At 35.3% G+C, this 22062-nt stretch overlaps 1 protein-coding gene across 1 annotated transcript in view; it reads left to right on the top strand.

Moving 5' to 3' along the window:
• The window catches only part of LOC136830225 (neuronal acetylcholine receptor subunit alpha-10-like), a 355326-nt gene that overhangs the window by 310871 nt on the left and 22393 nt on the right, over nucleotides 1-22062 (top strand). Inside the window, exons 4-6 of the mRNA XM_067089524.1 lie at nucleotides 1029-1138; nucleotides 3075-3255; nucleotides 12334-12488. Coding sequence (XP_066945625.1) covers nucleotides 1029-1138; nucleotides 3075-3255; nucleotides 12334-12488 — 446 coding nt within the window. The remainder of the gene's footprint in view (nucleotides 1-1028; nucleotides 1139-3074; nucleotides 3256-12333; nucleotides 12489-22062) is intronic.

The raw sequence follows: 22062 nt of genomic DNA, 5'->3' as shown, positions 1-22062 counted from the left end.
GGGCCTTTGCAGCGCCCCTTCGGATCCTACCTGCAACCTCGTTCATTCCTTTACTGTACTTCCACTCATATTCTCTTTCCTCAATCTGACTTTCCACCCTCTCCTAACAATTGTTTCATAGTGCATTTGCGAGGTTTTCCTCCTGTTAACACCTTTAAAACCTTCTTACTGTCAATTTCCCATTCAGCGCTGAATGACCTCATAGCTCCCAGCGCTTGGCCTTTGGCCTAAATTCTATATTCTAGTCTATTCTTTTCTATTGTCTCTAAGGAAATTGTAGAAGAACGAGTTGGATATGACCAAGGACGATGTTTATGGGATGTTCTTGGGAGATTTCATAATTACTATAGTGTTTAAGTAAATGAAATTTCGTTAAGGAAGAAACTTAAAAAGCCATCACCCCTTAACTACTGTAGGTGTCCAGTACATAACTTCACCACCTCAGCCAGCAGTATCGTTGTGTGTGTGTGTGTTCGAGAGCACATGTGTGGTAGATAAGTACTTAAATCTTTCTCAAGGTAGGTTGTGCTCGGTGCGATTATCGCTCACCGATGATCATTCATGGATTAACTCCGTCAGTCGTTGAAAGCAAAACAGCCCGATTAAAAAACAAGCAAATTAGTACTTTAAAAATCGTTGACGATCATCGTTAATCCATGAACGATCATCATTGAGCGATAATCGCACCGAGCAATATCTACCTTTACCGTGCACGTTTATTTTATTTTTTTTTTTATCTAAAACTGTTTCAACCGTTTACATCCTCGTTAAATATGTCCCTGGTAATCTTTTTTCCATCTCCACGAGGAAGTTGGATAAACACTGATAATCGCTTTTGTAAATCAACAGGACGTAGCTGAAAAAAAAAGTACAGATATTCGTTATTATGTCACGATTAAAAGACTGGATAAATGTATTGATAATTCTTCTTCACGTCACCATTACGGGGATGGACTGGCGTACTCATAATCATCCATCACAGGCTTCTAGGAATGTATTAAGATTTGTTTTTCACTGTCCCATTGCAGGAATGGATAGACGAATTACTACAGTGGGACCCTGCAGATTACAACGGCCTGGGAACCATACGATTACCCTGCGAGAAGATTTGGTTGCCGGATATTGTCCTCTATAATAAGTGAGTATAGAGTCGTATGTATAAAAGCAGTATCTGAAAGGATAGGAAGGATACAAAGACAAAGATAGGCAGAACTGAAACGAGACAAGATTTTAGATAGGTAGTTGAAGGGAGAGGGAAAAGGAGTGGACTACATATCAAGTCTTACAGAGAAAAATATGAAACAGTATATATATCGACAGTAGTGATGGAAAATAAATATTTATTGCCTGTTTTCAGGAGATAAAAAAAATATGACGAATGAATGTGTATTTATCAAAATAATTGCTTTATGACCATCAAGCGCAGATATTTAAAAGTAACCACAAAAATTGCAAATGTTTCAGCAAAGCAATTAGTATGTTAGCTCGCCTAGGTTTTACAAACACTTTGGATTATCATATTCTTCGAAAGTGAAGGTATTGGACTGTCATTCCTATCAAAGCCTAAGTAGTTCCAGACAGACCAAGTCAGTAGATGAGGTCCACAAAGTAAGTTAAAATCTTAGCTTAATTGTCGAGATCAATTGTCATAATCCTTTAACAAAACTGGATGATACTAAATGGAATATCGTGAACAAGACCTGTTAAAATGTATTAATGTATTCATTCCCTGTAATATAAGGTCAGTGTTCGTCTCATCAGTGTCCAAGAGAGCAGCTTCTTCAGATCACCATTCAACACGTCCCAATTCAGAGACAGTGATTAAACTCAGTTCAAAGTATTTGCATTTCAATAGGGTGGTTAATTTTGTCCATGTCACCTTTCAGAGGGTGACAGACGGGTACACAAAAGTGACTCAATTAATGTTGCTGGTAATTCTTGTTATTGGGCTTTTATTCCAAACCCCCAAAAAAAAAAATAAATTTTTGGAAATTGTCAACGATACTCAGTGTCTATAAGTTACCAATTAACGTTTAGTAAATTTGACTTGATGTTTCAATAAGAATAAAGTCAAATAAGTTGCTAAAATGAAAGGCAGTTTTTGTACTAATAGGAGTCTTGAGCAATATAATAATAGTGACAAAGAAGCACTTATGTAAATGGAATCACTATTGCACTAACAGCATATGTAGGCAGGTCGTTCTCACTCCTTCCAGCCATCCTCCTCAGATAAGATTGAAAACATAACATCACGTGGGAGAACTGTCTCATAAGTTGAATCTCTGTAGATGTTATTACATTTGTAATCATATTTAAAACAGGTCAATTGCCCGAAGCTCTCGTGACTTTGATTTGGCCTGATCGTGACCCGTTCGGCTCCCATTGTACCCCCTCGCAAGTGGTTATACACTCCTTTTCAACCACATATTTTTAAACGACACAGATGTTAGCCTGAAATTGTAGGGGATTTTATATTTATTGATAGTGACAGTTTCAATAGTTTTTGGATGGAAGAATAAAACAGATACATAATCAATAATGTTGAAATGCCGTCAGGAAATCGTCTTTTGTTGGTTAAGTTTAACTGAGGTGAAATATCAGTGGTTTTCATACCCAAATTTTACTCTAGACGAATGCTGTTATTTGGCACAGCTGATTTTTTATGTTGATTTTATGAAAATATTATGTCGCGCACTCCCCATGCGGTGACATTTATAGGAAAAACCATGACAAATTTTGATTTATGGGACTATAAATGATATATACTGTTTTTTATTTCTTTAATGAATAAATTGTCTTATACATCTCAAGTACTGAAGACCAGACTCAAAACACTTAAAATTCCTAAATCTACTTGATGTGTAATTTATGTGTTTACAAGCTTGATGGTGCGCGCTACGCTGCGCTGGAACCAGGCGCTGCTGCCGCCATGTCTCCCCTACCCTCCCAATCCCCTACCTACCCCGCCCGCACCCGGGGCGGACAAACAAGAAAGATCCACTCGGATTTTATTGTTATAGACAGGTAGAAGCTTTAATAATTAATTGATGCCTCGCGCCTTTTCCTCCCCCAAGTGCTGACGACTACACGCGCGGGTACATGAGAAGCAAAGCGATGGTGAGTCACGACGGCAAGGTCTTCTGGCCTCCGCCCACCAAGTTCCGATCGACGTGCCCCGTCGACGTGACGTACTTCCCCTTCGACGACCAAACTTGTATCCTCAAGCTGGGCTCGTGGATATACGATGGATTTCAGGTTAGTCGCGCTTGTTTGTTTATTATCTGATGATGTCTGTAATTGCATTTCTTGCTAAATAAGCACTGCGGAATGTTCCCTTGTAATGTATGGCAAAGTGAGTTTTTTTTTTTTTTTTTAATTGTTACTGCCATTTTTCCTATTTTATTATTATTATTATTATTATTATTATTATTATTATTATTATTATTATTATTATTATTATTATTAATCAGAAGATGAACCCTATACATATAGAACAAGCCCACAGGGGCCATTGATTGAAATTCAAGCTTCCATAGAATATAGTGTACTTTTGAAAGAAGTAACAGAAGGTAATAGGACATAAAGCAATGATATATTAGTCATTAGAAAAGAAAAAATAAATTAACGTATTAATAAATAAATAAATAAAAACGTAAGTAAACTATGAAACACAAGGAGAATTGCTTTAGTGTAGTAATGTATTACATCATCTTCATGAAAATAAGAATAGTATGACTGTTTCACTGCTCTTGATTATTCCATGCATAGGTATATATAAACGTGAATTATTGCTTTTTATTTTTAGTAATAGGAAGGTGACATCTCCCCACATATCATCCATCCCATATTTAGGATAGGCGGATCCCCTCTTCACAAAGGTATAATATTACAATAACATTATTAATAACTAAGGACATTCTGCTCTGGGACTCCATAATCGAGGTCAGAGAAACTTAAAATGCACTATTTCAAGTCTCCAGCATTCGTTACAGATATGCTGTGTTCTTGTATGTCAGTTTAAACTGATTTGATATTTTATGTGAATATATATCAAGAACTTTTCAAAGCATGCGTTTTGCAAGGTCACAGATGTGCAGCTTGATTATTTTGTCCAAAATGTCAACTGTTTGTGCAAAGTTAACCCAGTTTTAGAACACATGTACACACACCCCCAGGTCTAGGTAAGTGTTTTGAGTAAATGTTGATAAGAGCTCTTCTTCCCGCAGCCATTTTTATGGATAACTCTTAACCTGAACTTCACACCTAGCCTATTGGACTACTCCCAACTCAAGAGTCCTTCCTACCAATACTGTTGAAGACCCATGCGTCGCAAACATACATCTCTCTCTCTGTCTGTCTCTCTCTCTCTCTCTCTCTCTCTCTCTCTCTCTCTCTCTCTCTCTCTCTCTCTCCGTAGGCTAACAATGTTCTATGGTCATGTTGTTGCTTGTTCTGATAGACAAATTTCTTCGGCGATGTTGCGGATTAAAACACTTTGTCACCTGTATCCCATAGCATCTAAGCTGTAGAGGCTGTCCCCTTGAACGATATTATTAACATTTGAACTTTTATTTTAAACCTTCTAGCTCTGGGTCCTTTAACCATTTTTTAAATTTGATTATGAAGAAAATCCAATAAGCTAATTTGTTCTTGTAAACGAAATGTCAACAAAAAGGCTTTCTGGTTATATCAGGAGATTCTAATTTATGAGAGTAAACTATTATTCCAAATGTCTTTTTATAGCTCATATTTTGATAATTACCTTGAAAATAGAGACCATTATAGTGACTTCCGAAAAAAGCTGAGATTTTCTGAAGTTGCCAGGACGGCCTTTTCTCACTTATAAAATGGCCAGGCGGGAAGAAGCCATGATATAAAAAATAAGTACCATTCAGCGTTTTTTTATTGGTCCTAAACAACGCCTAAGTAGTAAGCTTACATCTTGCACAGTAGCATATGATATTATTTTAGGGGCTGCGTAGAACTCTGTTGCTTTCTACGAGATAACATAAGTGTCTCTCTCTCTCTCTCTCTCTCTCTCTCTCTCTCTCTCTCTCTCTCTCTCTCTCTCTCTCTGTGTGTGTCCCGTGATACTAGCAAATACCATTCTTCATGAACACACCATTCCTTGCCCTGCTCTCTTTAAATTATATAAAAACGGGGTAGAGTGACTGATTTGTTTACATTAACCTTAAAAGTTTTTATTTTTTTATTTTTTTTTTTTTATTGATCGCAGATTCTGGAGGTAGCTGATTTTCCTCTAAGGCCTGATTTGGAGAGAATTTTCCTTTCCAACAACCTCGCCATTATTCATGTTTGTCTTTATTCTTTTAAGAGAAAATGTTGTCTCACTTTCTCTTTTCTACATGTATTGCTCTAGAGAATACTCAAGGGTTATGAAATATTGTTTTCCTTTATTCATAATTTATCCAGTGGGTTGGTCTCCAGTGGATACGGTATGGAAATTGTAAACACATCTTTCACCCGGTATGTTTACTCCCTCCATTCCAGCCATGTTCTGTTTGTTCTGTGACCTACTGCTCACTTTTTATTCTTAATACAAGGTGGTTTTGTACTGTGAGTGAAGATAATTTTATATAATATATATATATATATATATATATATATATATATATATATATATATATATATATATATATATATATAAATATATATATATATATTTATATATAAATATATATATATATATATATATATATATATATATATATATATATATATATATTTATATATATATGAAATTTTATCACACCGTGATTTATATACATTCATGAAGCAACAAATGTTGTTTAATATAAAATTCACGCTGCCTCAGAAATATCGCCGATGGGGAATTATCATCGAAGGGGAATTTATAAGTGATAAATGGATGACTACTGCCGGGTCCCTATCCCTCGACGCATTTACCATCCTGCAACTCCAGTCGACGGTCTACCCACTGAGCCATCAAGAGAGGTATAAGTTTATGCCGAATCTGCTGTACTTGTTTACCCGTTGGGAGCGGGGAAATTATACTTAGCTTCGGCATTAACCCACCTCCACCATGACAGCTTCATGAATGTATATAAATCACGGCGTGATAGAAATTTCATAATAAGAGCTGCGTGTTCCAAACGTACCAAAGAACTGTCATGGTGGAGGTGGGTTAATGCTCCCGACGGGTAAACAAGTACAGAAGATTCGGCATAAACTTATACCCCCCTTGATGGCTCAGTGGGTAGACTGTCGACTGGAGTTGTTGGAATTTAATTGTGTCGAGGGATCGGGACCCGGCAGTACCGATCCATTTATCACTTATAATTTCTCCTCCGGTGATAATTCCACATCGGGGATATTCCCGAGGTAGTGTGAATTTCATGTTAAACAACATTTGTAGCTTCATGAATGTATATAAATCACGGTGTGATAAAAATTTCATAATAAGAGCTATGTGTTCCAAGCGTACCAATGAGCTGTCATGGTGGAGGTGGGTTAATGCCGAAGCTAAGTACCGATCCATTCATCACTTATAAATTCCCCTTTCGGTGATAATTCCCTATCGGGGACATTCCCGAGGTAGCGTGAATTTGACATTAAACAACATTTGTAGCTTCATAATTATATATATAAATATATATATATATATATATATATATATATATATATATATATATATATATATATATATATATATATATATATCTCAATTACATGCCTTTCCTGTAGATAGAATGGCTCTAGAGAATGTTAACCTGCTTGTTTTCAGCAAGCTTTGGGATGAAGTTGTCAGCATCCTTTCTGTGATCTACCACAATCGAGTAATTACTGAGTTGATTACATAATTTACTGCTTAGATTGATAGAGGAACTGTAGCTTTTATATCTTTGAATATCAGGTTCACTATACCTGGGGAATAACTTTCACCCAAAAGGAATTACAATAGATTATTGCATCTTATCTGTTTTAATTCCCCTGGGGTGCCAGTTATTTTCCCAGTATATAGTGAATTCGATACTGAATGAAATTTGAATTAATATATACATATGCATACATATGTTTATATATATATATATATGTGTGTGTGTGTATGTATCTATACTGTTTATATATTATATAATATATATATATATATATATTATATATATATATATATATATATATATATATATATATATATATATATATATATATATATATATATATACACACACACACACATACATATACATACAAATATACATTGCTGAAGTCAGACAAGTACACCTCCTCAAAGTTTTTCCTCTCTCAGTCGCAGGAAGAAAAAACAAGCAGCCTTTTAAACAAGCCCGAAGTAATGATGAAGAGAAGCATCTTTCGCCCGGCCAGTTACAGAGAAAGACCCATGAATGAAAAAAAGAGAGAAAACCAGGAATCGGGGGAGTGGAGTGAATTTAGTAATAAAGAAGTAGAAGCAAGTAATTGAATTTCGACCTGCATGAGAATAATCTTTTCCGCTCTCTTTCGAAAGTGTATAGATTACATAACGATCTACGAGGTTTCGGGCATTTTGTCCCCAGCAAGCAATCGTGTGTGCTGGAAAAATCCTGGCGGAGTATAGAAGGAATTATCGATTCATTTATTTAAGTAACAACTGGAAGTGTAGCATCACTCAAGGCAAAATATCGATTTTTGTTTAATATGTGAATTGATGTATCTTCTAGTTTGATTGATCGTTATTGAATTGTTATTTATTTCAGTCATGAAAAAATAACGCTCTCTCGAAACTAGGAGCCTCCGTTGTCTGTTCCTAAAAACTGTTTGCTCTTTATAATAATAATAATAATAATAATAATAATAATAATAATAAATATCACTGTAAGATGTGCAAAAACAGTCTGGTGTTTCTTTAAACACACTGACGTATTTGGACAATCTGTCCTTCTGAAGCATCAGTATTTATGGAAATATTCAAAGACAAATTGATGCAAATTTACGCGACCTACTTACTGGCGTAACGAAATAGCGTAACGACAGGTAAAATTTGTCAAACGTTACACGCTCCACTCCAGCCATTCAGGTGTCAGTAAAATGCGACATCGTAATTGACGAAGTTATCCAATAAAGTCCCTATGTAGAAGACCTTGCTTTTCCAGGCTCATCCTTCTCAGGTCTTGCTTCTACTGCGCATGCCCTGCGCAGGTTTCCCTTCTCCATTCCCATTCGGCGCAGGCAAATGCCATGAGGTACGAGAAGCTCAGTAAAAATCCTGAATTCCTGACAAATCCTTTTTCTAAGGGGGGAATCCAACTTAATCCTTCGACACTGCCAAGGCAAACAGGATCCGGGATTACATGCTGTGGAATCTGATCCCTTACTTCAGGATGGCAATTGTTTCCAGATATCGGGGAAAAAGAGGCCACTTGAAACAGAGTTGTCGGGGTTCATCTTACCTTTCAAAAAGAGAGTTTTTCACGTGAGATTGACCAAAGGTTTATTTTTTTATTTATTTTTTTGTTTGTTTTTGTACCGTTTCTGTTATGAAGAAGATCTATTCTAGAATGGAAACTGTCGATAACAACACCTATACTGCTACTGTTACAACTGCCATTAGAAATAAAAACATGGAGATTTATCCAAAATAAAATATGAAATACTATAATATAGTCAGTTTTAATTTGGTAATGTATAATATGAGTGCTTTTTTAAATAATACTAGATTTATTCCATTTCAGAATTATAGTGTATTCACATATCGGGGTTATTCCTTATTCATGAAATTTCTCGCCGAGCACGTAAAATGTCAACCTTTCTTAGCTACAGTTATAATACTTATTGAAATACGCGAAGGTAATCACACATATTGGATTTATAAATACCCTTAACAAAGTATTCTTCTAAGAGATCCAGTTTCGATTTCCTACCAAATTCTCCTGTGTGCAGCTCCACAGACTTTGGATGGGACTTATCTCTCCTTGCTTGGAGTATTGTTTTCGCATGTAGTGAATTGCTTTCTTGTGCGAGTGATTCCTCATAGTATTTTGTTCCCGTATCTAAGAGGGGGTAATTCCTCATAGCATATTGTTCCCATATCTAAAAAGGGAGAAATTCCTCATAGCATATTGTTCGCGTATCTAAAAAGGGAGTAATTCCTAATAGCATACTGTTCCCGCGTCTAAAAAGGGAGAAATTCCTCATAGCATATTGTTCCCATATCTTAAAAGGGAGTAATTCCTCACAGAATATTGTTCCCATATCTAAAAAGGGAGTAATTCCTCATAGCATATTGTTCCCATATCCAAAAGGGGAGTAATTCCTCATAGCATATTGTTCCCATATTTATTAAACAAGCAAAAAATGCTCCGAAGTTTCTTCGGTTCAGTTGAGTTTTCTGTACAGCGTATAATGCTCTATGAAACTCTGCCACGTCCCATGAAACTCAGCCGCGGCCCATTGAACTTTCAGCCATGGCGCGGTGGTGGCCTGTGTTGTTGGCACCTGTAGCAGCGCCACTATCATGGCTAACGTGAACCTTAAATAAAATAAAAACTGCTGAGGAGGCTAGAGGGCTGCAATTTGATGTGTTTGATGATTGGAGGGTGGATGATCAACATACCAGTTTGCAGCCCTCTAGCCTCAGTAGTTTTTAAGATCTGAGGGCGGACAGAAAAAGTGCGGACGGACAGACAAAGCCGGCACAATAGTGTTCTTTTCAGAAAACTAATGAAAGGTTGTTTTCTCAGATGGAACTCTCTCGAATATATACAGTCTTACCAGTAACTACTCTCATAATACTGGGGTTGAGATCTGCAAATTACTTTTGACGAATTAGGGTGCACATTCGATTTAGACTAACATTATAAATGTAGAAATTGTTTCAAGTAATTGATACTAAGTCCCAAATTTAGTGTACAGATTATTCAGAAGTGAAGCAGTAGTATCTTAATTACGTTCTTTGAATAATGAGTTTTTAAATTACGTTTCTTGTACATCATTACACGGTTCAAAATGCTACATATTAAGTCATGTTCAGTGCAACTTGCGGTGGAATGGACGTTACCCCTCATGAACAAAACTTTTCATTAATCTTGAATTCTTTAACGTTGTCTGTTTAATTGTTTTTCTTTTTACTAAGGTATTTGAGTGCTGTTTAATTTTATCTTGTTTTTTTTTCTTCCTTTATTCTCCAGGCAAGTTAATGGGTATATAAATTAGTCTTTAAACTTATTTCTGACTCTTGGGTAGAGAATGTGTTCCAGGTTTTCAATTAAATAAAATCATATCTTTGATTCATTACTAAACTTCAACTTTCTAAGAAACTGCATCCAGGTTTATGGCAACTTTCGAGTGTTCATACTTTAAATCAAATGATTGAATAAAAAAACAAAGAAACAAACCAGTGACTACAACAGACTTCCCAATCTCACAGCAGAATTTAACAGCTAAAAATAATGTGTATTTTCTAAACCCCTAATAATGATGAAGCTTATGCTGAATACATTTTAATAACTACGATCAGAATCCATTGTTGTGTAATTCTGATCTAATTTGCAAATACTCTTTCATCCCTCTTTCAATAGGCCTTTAAAAAATAATCATATTTTCCCCTTCGCTTCAACAGAAGCTGCCCGAAAATGCATTTTCGATATCAGAGAAAATACAGGGCATTATTCCTGATTGACAGTTTAATCATGATATTTTCCGATGACGGAATCGGGCCCACTCGAAATTCGTATTGCTTTTATCGAAACATCGTAAGTTTTACACATTTTAAATTATACCTTAACTTATATTTCTCAGGGATGGAGAAATTCGCGTCCACACTTTGTGGAATTAACCTGCTGAACTGCATTTGTCAGGCTTTATTGTTAAGATTTATAGGCAGCAATTCTTACAACTTCTTTGAGTATTAATCTTCTTATTTCAACAATAAGCAATTTCCCCGAATGAGGATTGATCCAGAGAAAAACAAAACAAAAGTCACTGTCACATTCATCTTGAGACTGGTGACTCTCCCGCACCGGGGTAGTGCCGTCAGTGCACCTCATGCGGTAAACTGTAGGCATTACGTAAGGTTGTTTTCAGCGTCCCTTCGGCCCTTAGCTGCAACCAATTTCATTCCTTTTTTTTTTGTATCTCCGTTCATATTCTCTTTCTTCCATCTTATTTTCTACCCTCTTCTAACACTTGATTAATAGTGCAGGAGCGAGGATTTCATCCTTTTACACCTTTCATACTTACGCTGAATGACCTCATAGGTCCCAGCGCTTGGCCTTTGGCCTAAATTATATATTTTATTCTAAACTGGTGACTCAAGATTGAAACCCTGTACAACAGTCTTCCACAATACCATTAGCTACATATACCTACACGGGAGGTATATTATCAGCATCATAAAGGCAATCACTCTTGGATCTGTGAATTCAGAAGTAGGTGACATGATGAAGCACTCATTTGAATTGTGTCACTTATGCACTCTTGAATTTTTCATGGTCACAAATATTGATCCCCAAACATCGTTAAACATTGAATTCACTATACCTTGGGAATAACTTGCGCCCAAGGGGAATTATAATTAGTAAATGCATCTGCCCCGGTGATTATGGCCGAGTGGTCAAAGTCGAATGTGTATTGTTATATCAAAACCCAATGACCTGGCTCGAATCCTAGCCGGGCAGATGCACTCCGCAATTAGGAATTATATATCCTCATGAGTGTAAGTTAATCTCAAAGTATGATGAATTTGATATTAAACGAAATTGGTGGCTTAATATTTGAGATGTACAGTATATGTATATATATATATATATATATATATATATATATATATATATATATATATATATATATATATATATATATATATATATATATATATATATATATATACACACACACACAAAACACACACACGCATACTTGACGATGAGGACTGTTAGTCCTGGAAAGCTTGCAACTTTTTCAAATAAATTTCTCCACTATGTACCATCCAGTTTCAATATATATATATATATATATATATATATATATATATATATATATATATATATATATATACAGAACGTTATGGAAATAGCTGCCTCATCCCAGAAGACGGTTAACTTTCTCTGAGCCAACCAATCGACGGGAAAAGAAATTTTTAATAATATATATATATATATATATATATATATATATATATATATATATATAGATAGATAGATAGATAGATAGATATAGATAGATAGATAGATAATAGATAGATAGTGTACAACTGTATCAAAATCCTCAGAGAAGTGAAGAATGACGAAGCAAAGAAGAAACACAGGTCAGAAGTCTTCCAATAAACAATATCCTTTTTCCCGTTGTTTTTCACAGGTGGACGTCACCAACCGGACGGCGGAAGTGGACCTGACAAATTACATCCCCAATGGCGAGTGGGAATTGCTGGAGGCTCGAATTATAAGGAACGTCATTTACTACTCCTGCTGCCCAGAGCCCTTCCCCGACGTCACCATCACTATAACGATCAGGTAACTCACCGATAACGATCTGGAAAATGACCCTGATGATCTTGCTGAGACCTGGGAATTATTTACCTTTTTATCATCGACATGTAGATTCAGTTGGTAAATCAGTTTCATTATCGCCGTGTCCTTCAGCAGGTAAAGCATTGACATTTTCACTGCGGCCACATAGATCCAGTAAATTAAAATCGTAATTCCCTTTATCATCGTGCTGGTCACACTTAGTAAACAATCTAGTAATGGCTTGTGGAAGAAAACGTCAGTACATTCATCAAGTGAATATCTGAAAATAAATCACAGTTTCATTATCACCGTATCCAGCAGGTAAAGCATTGACATTTTCACCACGGACACATAGATCAAGTAAATTAAAATCGTAATTCCCTTTATCACCGTGTTGATCACATTAGTCAACGATCCAATAATGTTGTGGAAGAAAACGTCACTACATTCATCAGGTGAATATCTGCAAATAAATATTTCATCATCGTATCAATTAGGTAAATATATGACTTATAGTTTTGGTTCTTTTAATTGTCGCAATCTGTACTTTGATGATATGGATTATTTAGATGCGGTCACTCACATTAAAATCATATTTTTTCCCGTTGTCTCCTTCAGGTAAGTAATTGGAAGTTATTACTATGACTTATTTTGACAGAAATATTGATAGTATCCACATACGATACTCTATATTCCTTTCATTTCTTTCATGAAAGGAATATACAAAGAGCAGATTCTCGGAAATTGGGACAAAACTCTCGAACATAAAATGAAAGAGCAATACCTTGGGAGTTGGAAATTCGTCCAGATATTATAACTTCAATTGGCTCCTTTCATGTTTGTGACAGATACTTACAAAAGAAGGAATGGACGCTGAAAATGGTGATAGAGAATGTCTTTCAAATTTAACATTTGTCAAAAAAGATTATTTCTGAAAATTCGCACCATTTTTATAGTTCAGTGGGTACGTTGTATTTCAGGATTGCTTATATTTTATTTGTTGATGCTTTTGACTTTACTCTTCGCGAGTATAATCATTACATGTGTTTGTGAAGGATACTGAAGTCTTGTTGTAGAATTAACGAATACAATACATCTACAGGTTCTAGCAGGACAGTTTATTTCATAAACGGTATATCATCCATTTCGAAGAGACATGCTCTCGAAAATATCTATGAATTATGCTGTAATTCTCGAACTTGTGGCTGTTATTGTACCAAAGTCTCATCTGAAACAAGCACCAAGATCCTGATAAGCCAATCATTGTGTATAGAGAATGATATTAAAAACGAACCATTACTTCTTCTTCCTTAACTTGGAAAGTAATTTGTCTCACTAATTTATTCATGCTTAATGAGTTTCCCATCTCTTGTCAAACTTCGTCTTCCGGTGGGGCTACCACCATTAGCCTCTCCTCCCCTCGCTGTCCAACTTCTTGAACTTTACATTACTCCAATTTCCGCATCCCGCTGGAGAAATAAAGCTTCCCTTGTGATAATCTCAGTAACGTGAGTCAGTATTTTCGTTATACTTTGTAATAATAATATTAATAATTAACAACCGGCAGGCAAACTTCTTACAAAGCAGCCAAGTGTAACCCAATTTACTTCGACATAAGTGACTTAAATTTGGCATCAAGTTATGGAGGAAAGGTTTTAAGATACCAGTAACCAAGATTGTGCGACATCGCCTTCAATTTGATTAGAACCGGAACATATTGTCGTCAGTGCCAAGTCTATATTCTTCCTCATTACTGCAACGAGAGCACCAGCCGTCAAACATCTTATTGTTCGCTAAAAATGAAACGATAAAAGCCAGCCGACGGTACAGAGTTCCTCTTCTCCTTTAGTATGTCGGACCTTGGGTAATTGCACTCGTGTGAGAGAAGCAATACCTCGAATTCCTGCGACGCCGCTTGCGGCTTCACAAAGGACAGGATTTCCCCGAAGTCACAAATATTGATGTTGTCATTATTGTATTGTTATTATTGTTCGACATGAGCGCGTATTCATATCGAACAGGTCAGAAAGGCCACTAATAGGCAAGATAGGATTCTAAAGAATAGAATGCACACATGTGACGAGAAAAAGGAAAAAGAACAAAAAATAATATATATATATATATATATATATATATATATATATATATATATATATATATACATATATATACATATATATATATATATGTATATATATATATATATATATATATATATATATATGTATATATATATATATATATAATATATATATATATATATATATATATATATATATATATATATATATGTGTGTGTGTGTGTGTGTGTGTGTGTATTATTTATATAAATCAAGGAAAAAAGGAGACAGATAAAAATCCACACAATTACAAATAGAGAGGTGAAAGTGAACAAGAACTGTACTGAGAATAAAAAGTTGTTCCACAGGGAACTGAATGCAGAAAGGTTAGTAAACAAATGGATCTTATAGTGAAAGATGCACATGGAAACATGCTTTTTAAAGTAAAATCAATTCGGATTCGATGGAGTGAGTATTTTAAGGAATGAGTTGATGTAAGGTTGAGGATGCTTGCGGGAAGTGACTTTTGAGGATGCGAGGAAGAAAGGGTTGAAGAATGGAAACACTCCAAAGGCTCGTGTGATTACAAGATGGTGTGGTATGGTATGGAAATGTAATTGAGTGGCTGACCAGGCTTTGTAAGGAATGTCTGGATAAGGGAAAGGTTTCGAAGAAATGGGTGAGAGTAACAATTAATCGTTTGAATAAAAAATGTAGGTGTTAGGGACAGATGTAAGAATTGTAGTGGCACAGCGTCACTTAGTACACCAGAGGAAGTGTATGGTAGGATTTGATTGAGAAAGTTAAACATTGTCTTAAATAATAAAGAATGGTATGAAACAGGTTTTTGTTATGAGACAGGTATGTTACAAGGTTTGCAGTAAAGAAAATGTTGTATGTGGCGTACATAACTAACAAAAGGATTATGATAGAATTAGTAGATAGGCAATGTGGAAGATGTCGAGTGAATGATATAGACGATTATTATTTACTGAGTGCAATAAGAATGTGTGATAGACGTTAGGTGTGTGCTAAGAATATGTGAACATGAGTGATTTATTTGGTTTAATGACGGTTCTAGGACAAGGATGTGTCATCCCTTTTTGGTTTTCAGGATCTTTTTGGATGGATTAATGTACGAAGTGAGAGAAAGGACAGCAGATGCTGCTGCAAAGTTATGGAATAAGGAAATGAGTCATGAATGTACTGCTGATTGCTCAATGTTTGCAGATGATACAATGCTAATGAGGGATTGGGAGGAGAAACTGAAAAAAATTAGTGAGCTTGAAACTGTTTACTTGAGGAGTCAGTTGAGAGGGAATGATGTTAAAAGAAAACCAGGAACACATTGAACATTAGTATGGATAGTGGAAAAATGAAAGTGGTTGATTTTGAGAAGCATTTGAGATTAAATATAACGAACAGTTAAAGCAAGAAGGGAAGTGGATATGACTTGCCAATTGGAGCTAAGGTGAGAATGTGTGATGGGATTGTTGAACGAACTGTCTTTCACGGAAATGAAGTGTGGTTAAATGCAAAGGAAAACGAGAAAGGTTAAAGCTGTACAGATGAACTGTTGGTGGAGTATATGCAGCGTAAGATAATTTTGATAGGGCGAGAAATGTGGAGATAAGTACAATTGGTAAAAGGGATAGCAGAGGTGAAATTATGGATCAGAGTATTTTAAGATGGTTTGGCCATGTGGAGAGAATGGTCGACGGTAGGTTAGTGAAAAGAGAGAATACTTCAGAAATGTTAAGGGGGAGGAGGAGAGGAAGTCTAAGATATCTCGGAAAGGAAGTGTCTAATATCCAGGAATGGGGAATGGTGCTTGGAAATTTCACTTCAGGGAGTTTCATTCACGTTCCAGCAATTAAATATAGATATTCCCGTAACTGTTGTGGAACGGCTTAATGCTGAATAAACAGATAGCTATATACATTATTAGTCGTTGAGTGAATTAAAACAACTTAAGCAAATGATACTTGGCTCATTCCATTATCTTGACTGTTACACTCGAGAGGCACTCCACTACTTCGCAATATTCCTCATCAATACTAATGAGTTATTCCAAGAAGCCTTGGGTAACAGCGGATATTTCCACGAGGCATCGTGGGGTTAATGATTTTACCCACGGATTTATACGTATCGATGATTTTTGCGTGTGACATCTCAGTATTGCCCAAATCCTATAAAACATTTCATACTATGGGGGAACGGGTCTGTTTTCTTTATTTATGCACACACATTCTTTTTTGCGCCGTCTGAAAAATCCCATCCTGATAAGCCTTAGATCTAAGCCTTGGCGGAATGGGAATGGGAATGGGATTTCATGCAAGATATTGACTCATTGGCACTAGCATCGTGTCCCTAATGTCTGTTATTTTCACGGTTGTGTATCCGCCCCCCCCTTCCCCTTTTGTGTGGGGGAGGTGGCCAGTGCAGGGGCGTTAACCGAGTGCTCAACCCTCCGCTTTTATCCGGACTTGAGAGGCGCCATATAGCCGTACCCCATGAAAAATTAAATATGTTTGTAAATTGATAACATTCCATATAATAAAGCAAATTAAAATTAAGAGAATCAGTGGGGTGCCCGGATAACTATCACTTTCTCTTTATATTTTAAGTTAGGATACGAAATATTTTGCTATGGTAATGGTGATAAACTTTTTATACTTATCGAGTACCAGAAGCGAGACACAGGACCTGAACACACATGAAAATCTATCTCAAATATACCTTGATACGCTTTGTTAGTTTACCGTGTGATGCCTCGTCACAAAATAAAAATCTTTCCGGTTTATTCTCTGGGGGAAAAGCCTTTTGATATATTTTTTTTAATTATCTGATTCCTGTGCTGTCCTTCTCTCCCTCTTCAAATACTTTCTTCGTTTTGTGATATTTGGCCTGCCTCTCTCTCTCTCTCTCTCTCTCTCTCTCTCTCTCTCTCTCTCTCTCTTATGAATATTTATATCATTGTCTAATTCGTATTTTATAGCTCTTTGTTTGTCCGTCTTGATACATATTTTATTTAATGATACTTGACCTCTCTCTCTCTCTCTCTCTCTCTCTCTCTCTCTCTCTCTCTATATATATATATATATATATATATATATATATATATATATATATATATATATATATATATATATATATATATATATATATATATATATATATACATATATATATATATTATGAATATTTATATCATTATCTAATTCGTATTTTATAGCTCTTTGTCTGTCCGTCTTAATATATATTTTTATTTAATGATATATATATATATATATATATATGTGTGTGTGTGTACCTCTCTTGTCTGACATATTTTATATAATGATACTTCTCTCTCTCTCTCTCTCTCTCTCTCTCTCTCTCTCTCTCTCTCCTTCAGTACTTGTGAGTACTTACATCATTACCCGATTCATATTTCATAGCTCTTTGTTTGTCCGTCTTGATACATATTTTATTTACTGATACCTGATTCTCTTCTCTCTCTCTCTCTCTCTCTGGCCAAATGCGGTCATTGACCTACTCCTGCCCAACAGTTAGTTGACACTAGGCTACGTGCCTCCACAACCATGCATTTTTGATAGACGGTCGACTAAGCGGTTTCAGCTTGATGCCAGTTTGTTGTTGGAGCAGCTCCACTTTGACGTCAATTGCAGTTTGATTTGAATGTGGCAAGTGCAGCGGATATACCGGCTCAGTATGCATACACGTCCGCATGTCCGGAACAACCCGAGTCAAATCCCAAAAGTGGTGCCATTTTAAACGTGTCTCGGCTGTTGACTGCTGCGTCTGCTGTGTCAATTCTCCGAGGGCTTTTGTGGGACAGGTGAATAATTGAAATGTGCTTATAGGCAGGTGGTCAATGCCCTTTGGGTTTTAACGCACAGGTGCTTTCGTGGCACAAACCGTGACGGGTAACACTGCCCATAACAAGATCTCTCAAAAAAAGAGAAATAAACATCCCGGAAGCCAATTAATCTGTCAGTTCTCGGATGGGTGACCATCTGGCAATACTAGATACCGCCTGCCACAGGCGTACAGGGACCCTTCTTATCTGGGGGCCTTAACGCTCTCTGCCCGAAATATATTTTGCCTGTAAATCCACGCTTATATATATATATATATATATATATATATATATATATATATATATATATATATATATATAGATATATATATATATATATATATATATATATATATATATATATATATATATATATATATATATATATATATATATATATATATACATATATACGTGAGTGAAGGAAGAAACCACACATCATGAATACACTGCACATTTATTTTACACACCATGTAAATATGAAGGTTAACTGCTAAATTTCACCCACATTTACAAGTATTATATAAAGCCTACAGTATAAAATTGAACTGAGTAATTAGTATGGGTTATATTCTTAATGTAATATACTCAATAAGTAATAGCTGTTACTGAAATAAATTGCAATGGTTGAATGGTATAAATACGTTAATTATAAAAAATTGCAGTAAATTATAGTTCACCTTCATACCAAATTACAATATGATTTGAAAAATAAAAGTACTTCTTTTCCTGTCCATAGTAAAGTTATGTTTAGGGCTTACAGAAAAAATCAAGTTAGAAAAAATATTTCTCACATCCCTTTCTTTTTCCAAAAACATCTACAATTTTGTCCATATCTTCTTCAATCACTCTGTTAGCATATTCTCCTTCTATGTTAATAAGTACTAGGCAGTTAACTCTTGCTTGACCCATGGTGCTGCGAAAGTAGGATTTCAGCCTACGAAGTCCACTGAAAGATCTCTGCTGAACATGAATTAGCAGAGATGACAGCCAAAACGGATACAACCTTCATGAACTCCGTACCATTTCTGACAGTTCAGTTCATTTTCGTATAGAAACTGGACAACATCTGCTGCTGTCTTGAGGAAGACTCCTTGTCGCCTTTGCTTAAGCTTAAGGAAATGTCTCTGTTCTGCTTCCATCAGATCCTTGTCCAGGCCGTAAAAGTTTGCAACTAGTTCATAGTGACTTTTTGATTGTGAATCACTTATTGCAATGGCACCAAGAGCACACAAAACATCTTGGCCATTACCCTTGAAAAGGAAAAACACTCATAGACCGGATTTAGCTCACGATCTGCCAGTTGAATAGCCCTGCTACATTGGTTACTCTGCCCGAAAAATTTGCGTCTGCCCAAATCTTGGGGAGCGGGGCTGCAGTCCCCCTGGCTCGTACGCCTATGCCGCCTGTACGTAAAGCTTTTAGCATCTGCGGTCTAAGGCGAGGGGCTAGCCACTGCAACCAATCACTTATTGCAGAAAACCAAACGGTAGCTATCACTTTTATGCACACACACACACACACACACACACACATACACACACACACACATATATATATATATATATATATATATATATATATATATATATATATATATATATATATATATATATATATATATATATATATATATATATATGTGTGTGTGTATATATATACATTATATACAAAATAGTGTTTGAAGCCTGTCTGTATCATAGAAAATATTAGATTTCACATTCGATAACAATTATTTGCAGTAAAGTACGTGAGCTGTCCAGGTACATCTATAAGGCGTTATCAGATGTCACATGATTATTCGATTCAACTGTTATCATCTGAACTTGAAGTATTCAGAAAACATCCTCAAAAGTTTGTTGTAACCATGCCACTTACTCAGTTATTCACAAGTGGGCTGTGAGTAGTCGTCATCAAGCTTTGGGTTAAATTGAGACTAGCATCCGTGTCGTTTGATAAGAGAATTCCGTTCAGGGGCAATGCAGATTGATATACAGTAGGGCGAATGGATTTCTACACTTAAGGGTTGATAATACCTTTTTGAAACCCGTAAATAATGTAACAAACTGTCTCACACACACACACACAATATATATACATACAAACATATATATATACATATATATATATATATATATATATATATATATATATATATATATATATATATATATATATATATATATATATATATATATATATATATATATATATATATATATATATATATATATATATATATATATATATATATATATATATATATATATATATATATATATATATATAAGTATATATATACATATATATACACATGTATATGTATATATGTATCTATGTATGTATGTATGTATTTATGTATATATAAATGAACACATGGGAACGTGTTTCACAGAAATAAATTTTTGAATCACACCGGGACCGAATCCCGGTCTTTCAAGTGAGAGTCCAGGCAGTTAGCAATTACTTCACACAAGTCATAAAAGAAGTTGGATCCTGAGTACTACGTGCCTGAGATTTTTCCCGGGCAAGCACCTAGTACCAAATATACCAGCTAATTTTACCCAGCTACCCGACCCAACAGGTACGTAGTACTTAGGTTCCACCTTCTTTTATGACTTTTGTGGATGAATTGCTAACGCCCTGGACTCTCACTTGAAAGACCGAGGTTCGGTCCCGACGCGAGCCAGGAATTTATTTCTGTGAAACACGTTCCCATTTGTTCATTAACATCATATCTCAGGGAGAAGTGGTAAGTCGAATGATAGCTAGAAATTCATTCGGGTCAAATTCGCTGGTATGTGTATACATATACTGTATATATATTATATATGTGTGTTTGTTAAGCCATGAATACTTGACATTGAGCTCAGTATAATTTGGGAATAACTTGAATCCGTAGGGAATTGTAATTGAGATTCCATCTGTCTCAGTCAGGATTCGAGCCTGTGCGTTTGTTTTAGATATAGTGACGGACAGCTAAATTGACCATTCATGTATCAAAGGTGTAAATGATTAATTAATATATATATATATATATATATATATATATATAATATACAGATATATATATAATATATATATATATATATATATATATATATATATATATATATATATATATATATATATATATATATATATATATATATATATATATATATATATTCATACTATGTAACTCGTGCATTAAAACCGATTGTTGAATAAAACTTTACGTATAAAACCAAACATAAAGGATGACCGAACCCCTTGCAACCTCACGCCTTGTTTAAATCCATTGCATATAATAGAAAAGGTTCTACCTTTGGAGTCCGTCTATCTGAAAAACAAAAAGATTATCTGACGGTAAAATATAAAGGACACCCACATGCAAATGCATATGCATAGTGTCCCAAATACAGATAGGTCCTACATGTCACCAGGGGCACTCACACGTACCGTCGAATAAACATGCATATATATATATATATATATATATATATATATATATATATATATATATATATATATATATATATATATATATATATATATATGCACACAATACCGCGTACAAATAAATACAGGCGCCCCAAAGCGTTTCGAAACAAAGCTACAAAGGCTGATTGTGCGTGATCCAATTATTGTAGCAGACGCAAAATGCCACGAATGT

This window comes from Macrobrachium rosenbergii, chromosome 46 (assembly GCF_040412425.1).
Source record: "Macrobrachium rosenbergii isolate ZJJX-2024 chromosome 46, ASM4041242v1, whole genome shotgun sequence".
Taxonomy (NCBI): domain Eukaryota; kingdom Metazoa; phylum Arthropoda; class Malacostraca; order Decapoda; family Palaemonidae; genus Macrobrachium; species Macrobrachium rosenbergii.
This window is presented reverse-complemented; position numbering and strand designations above follow the sequence as displayed.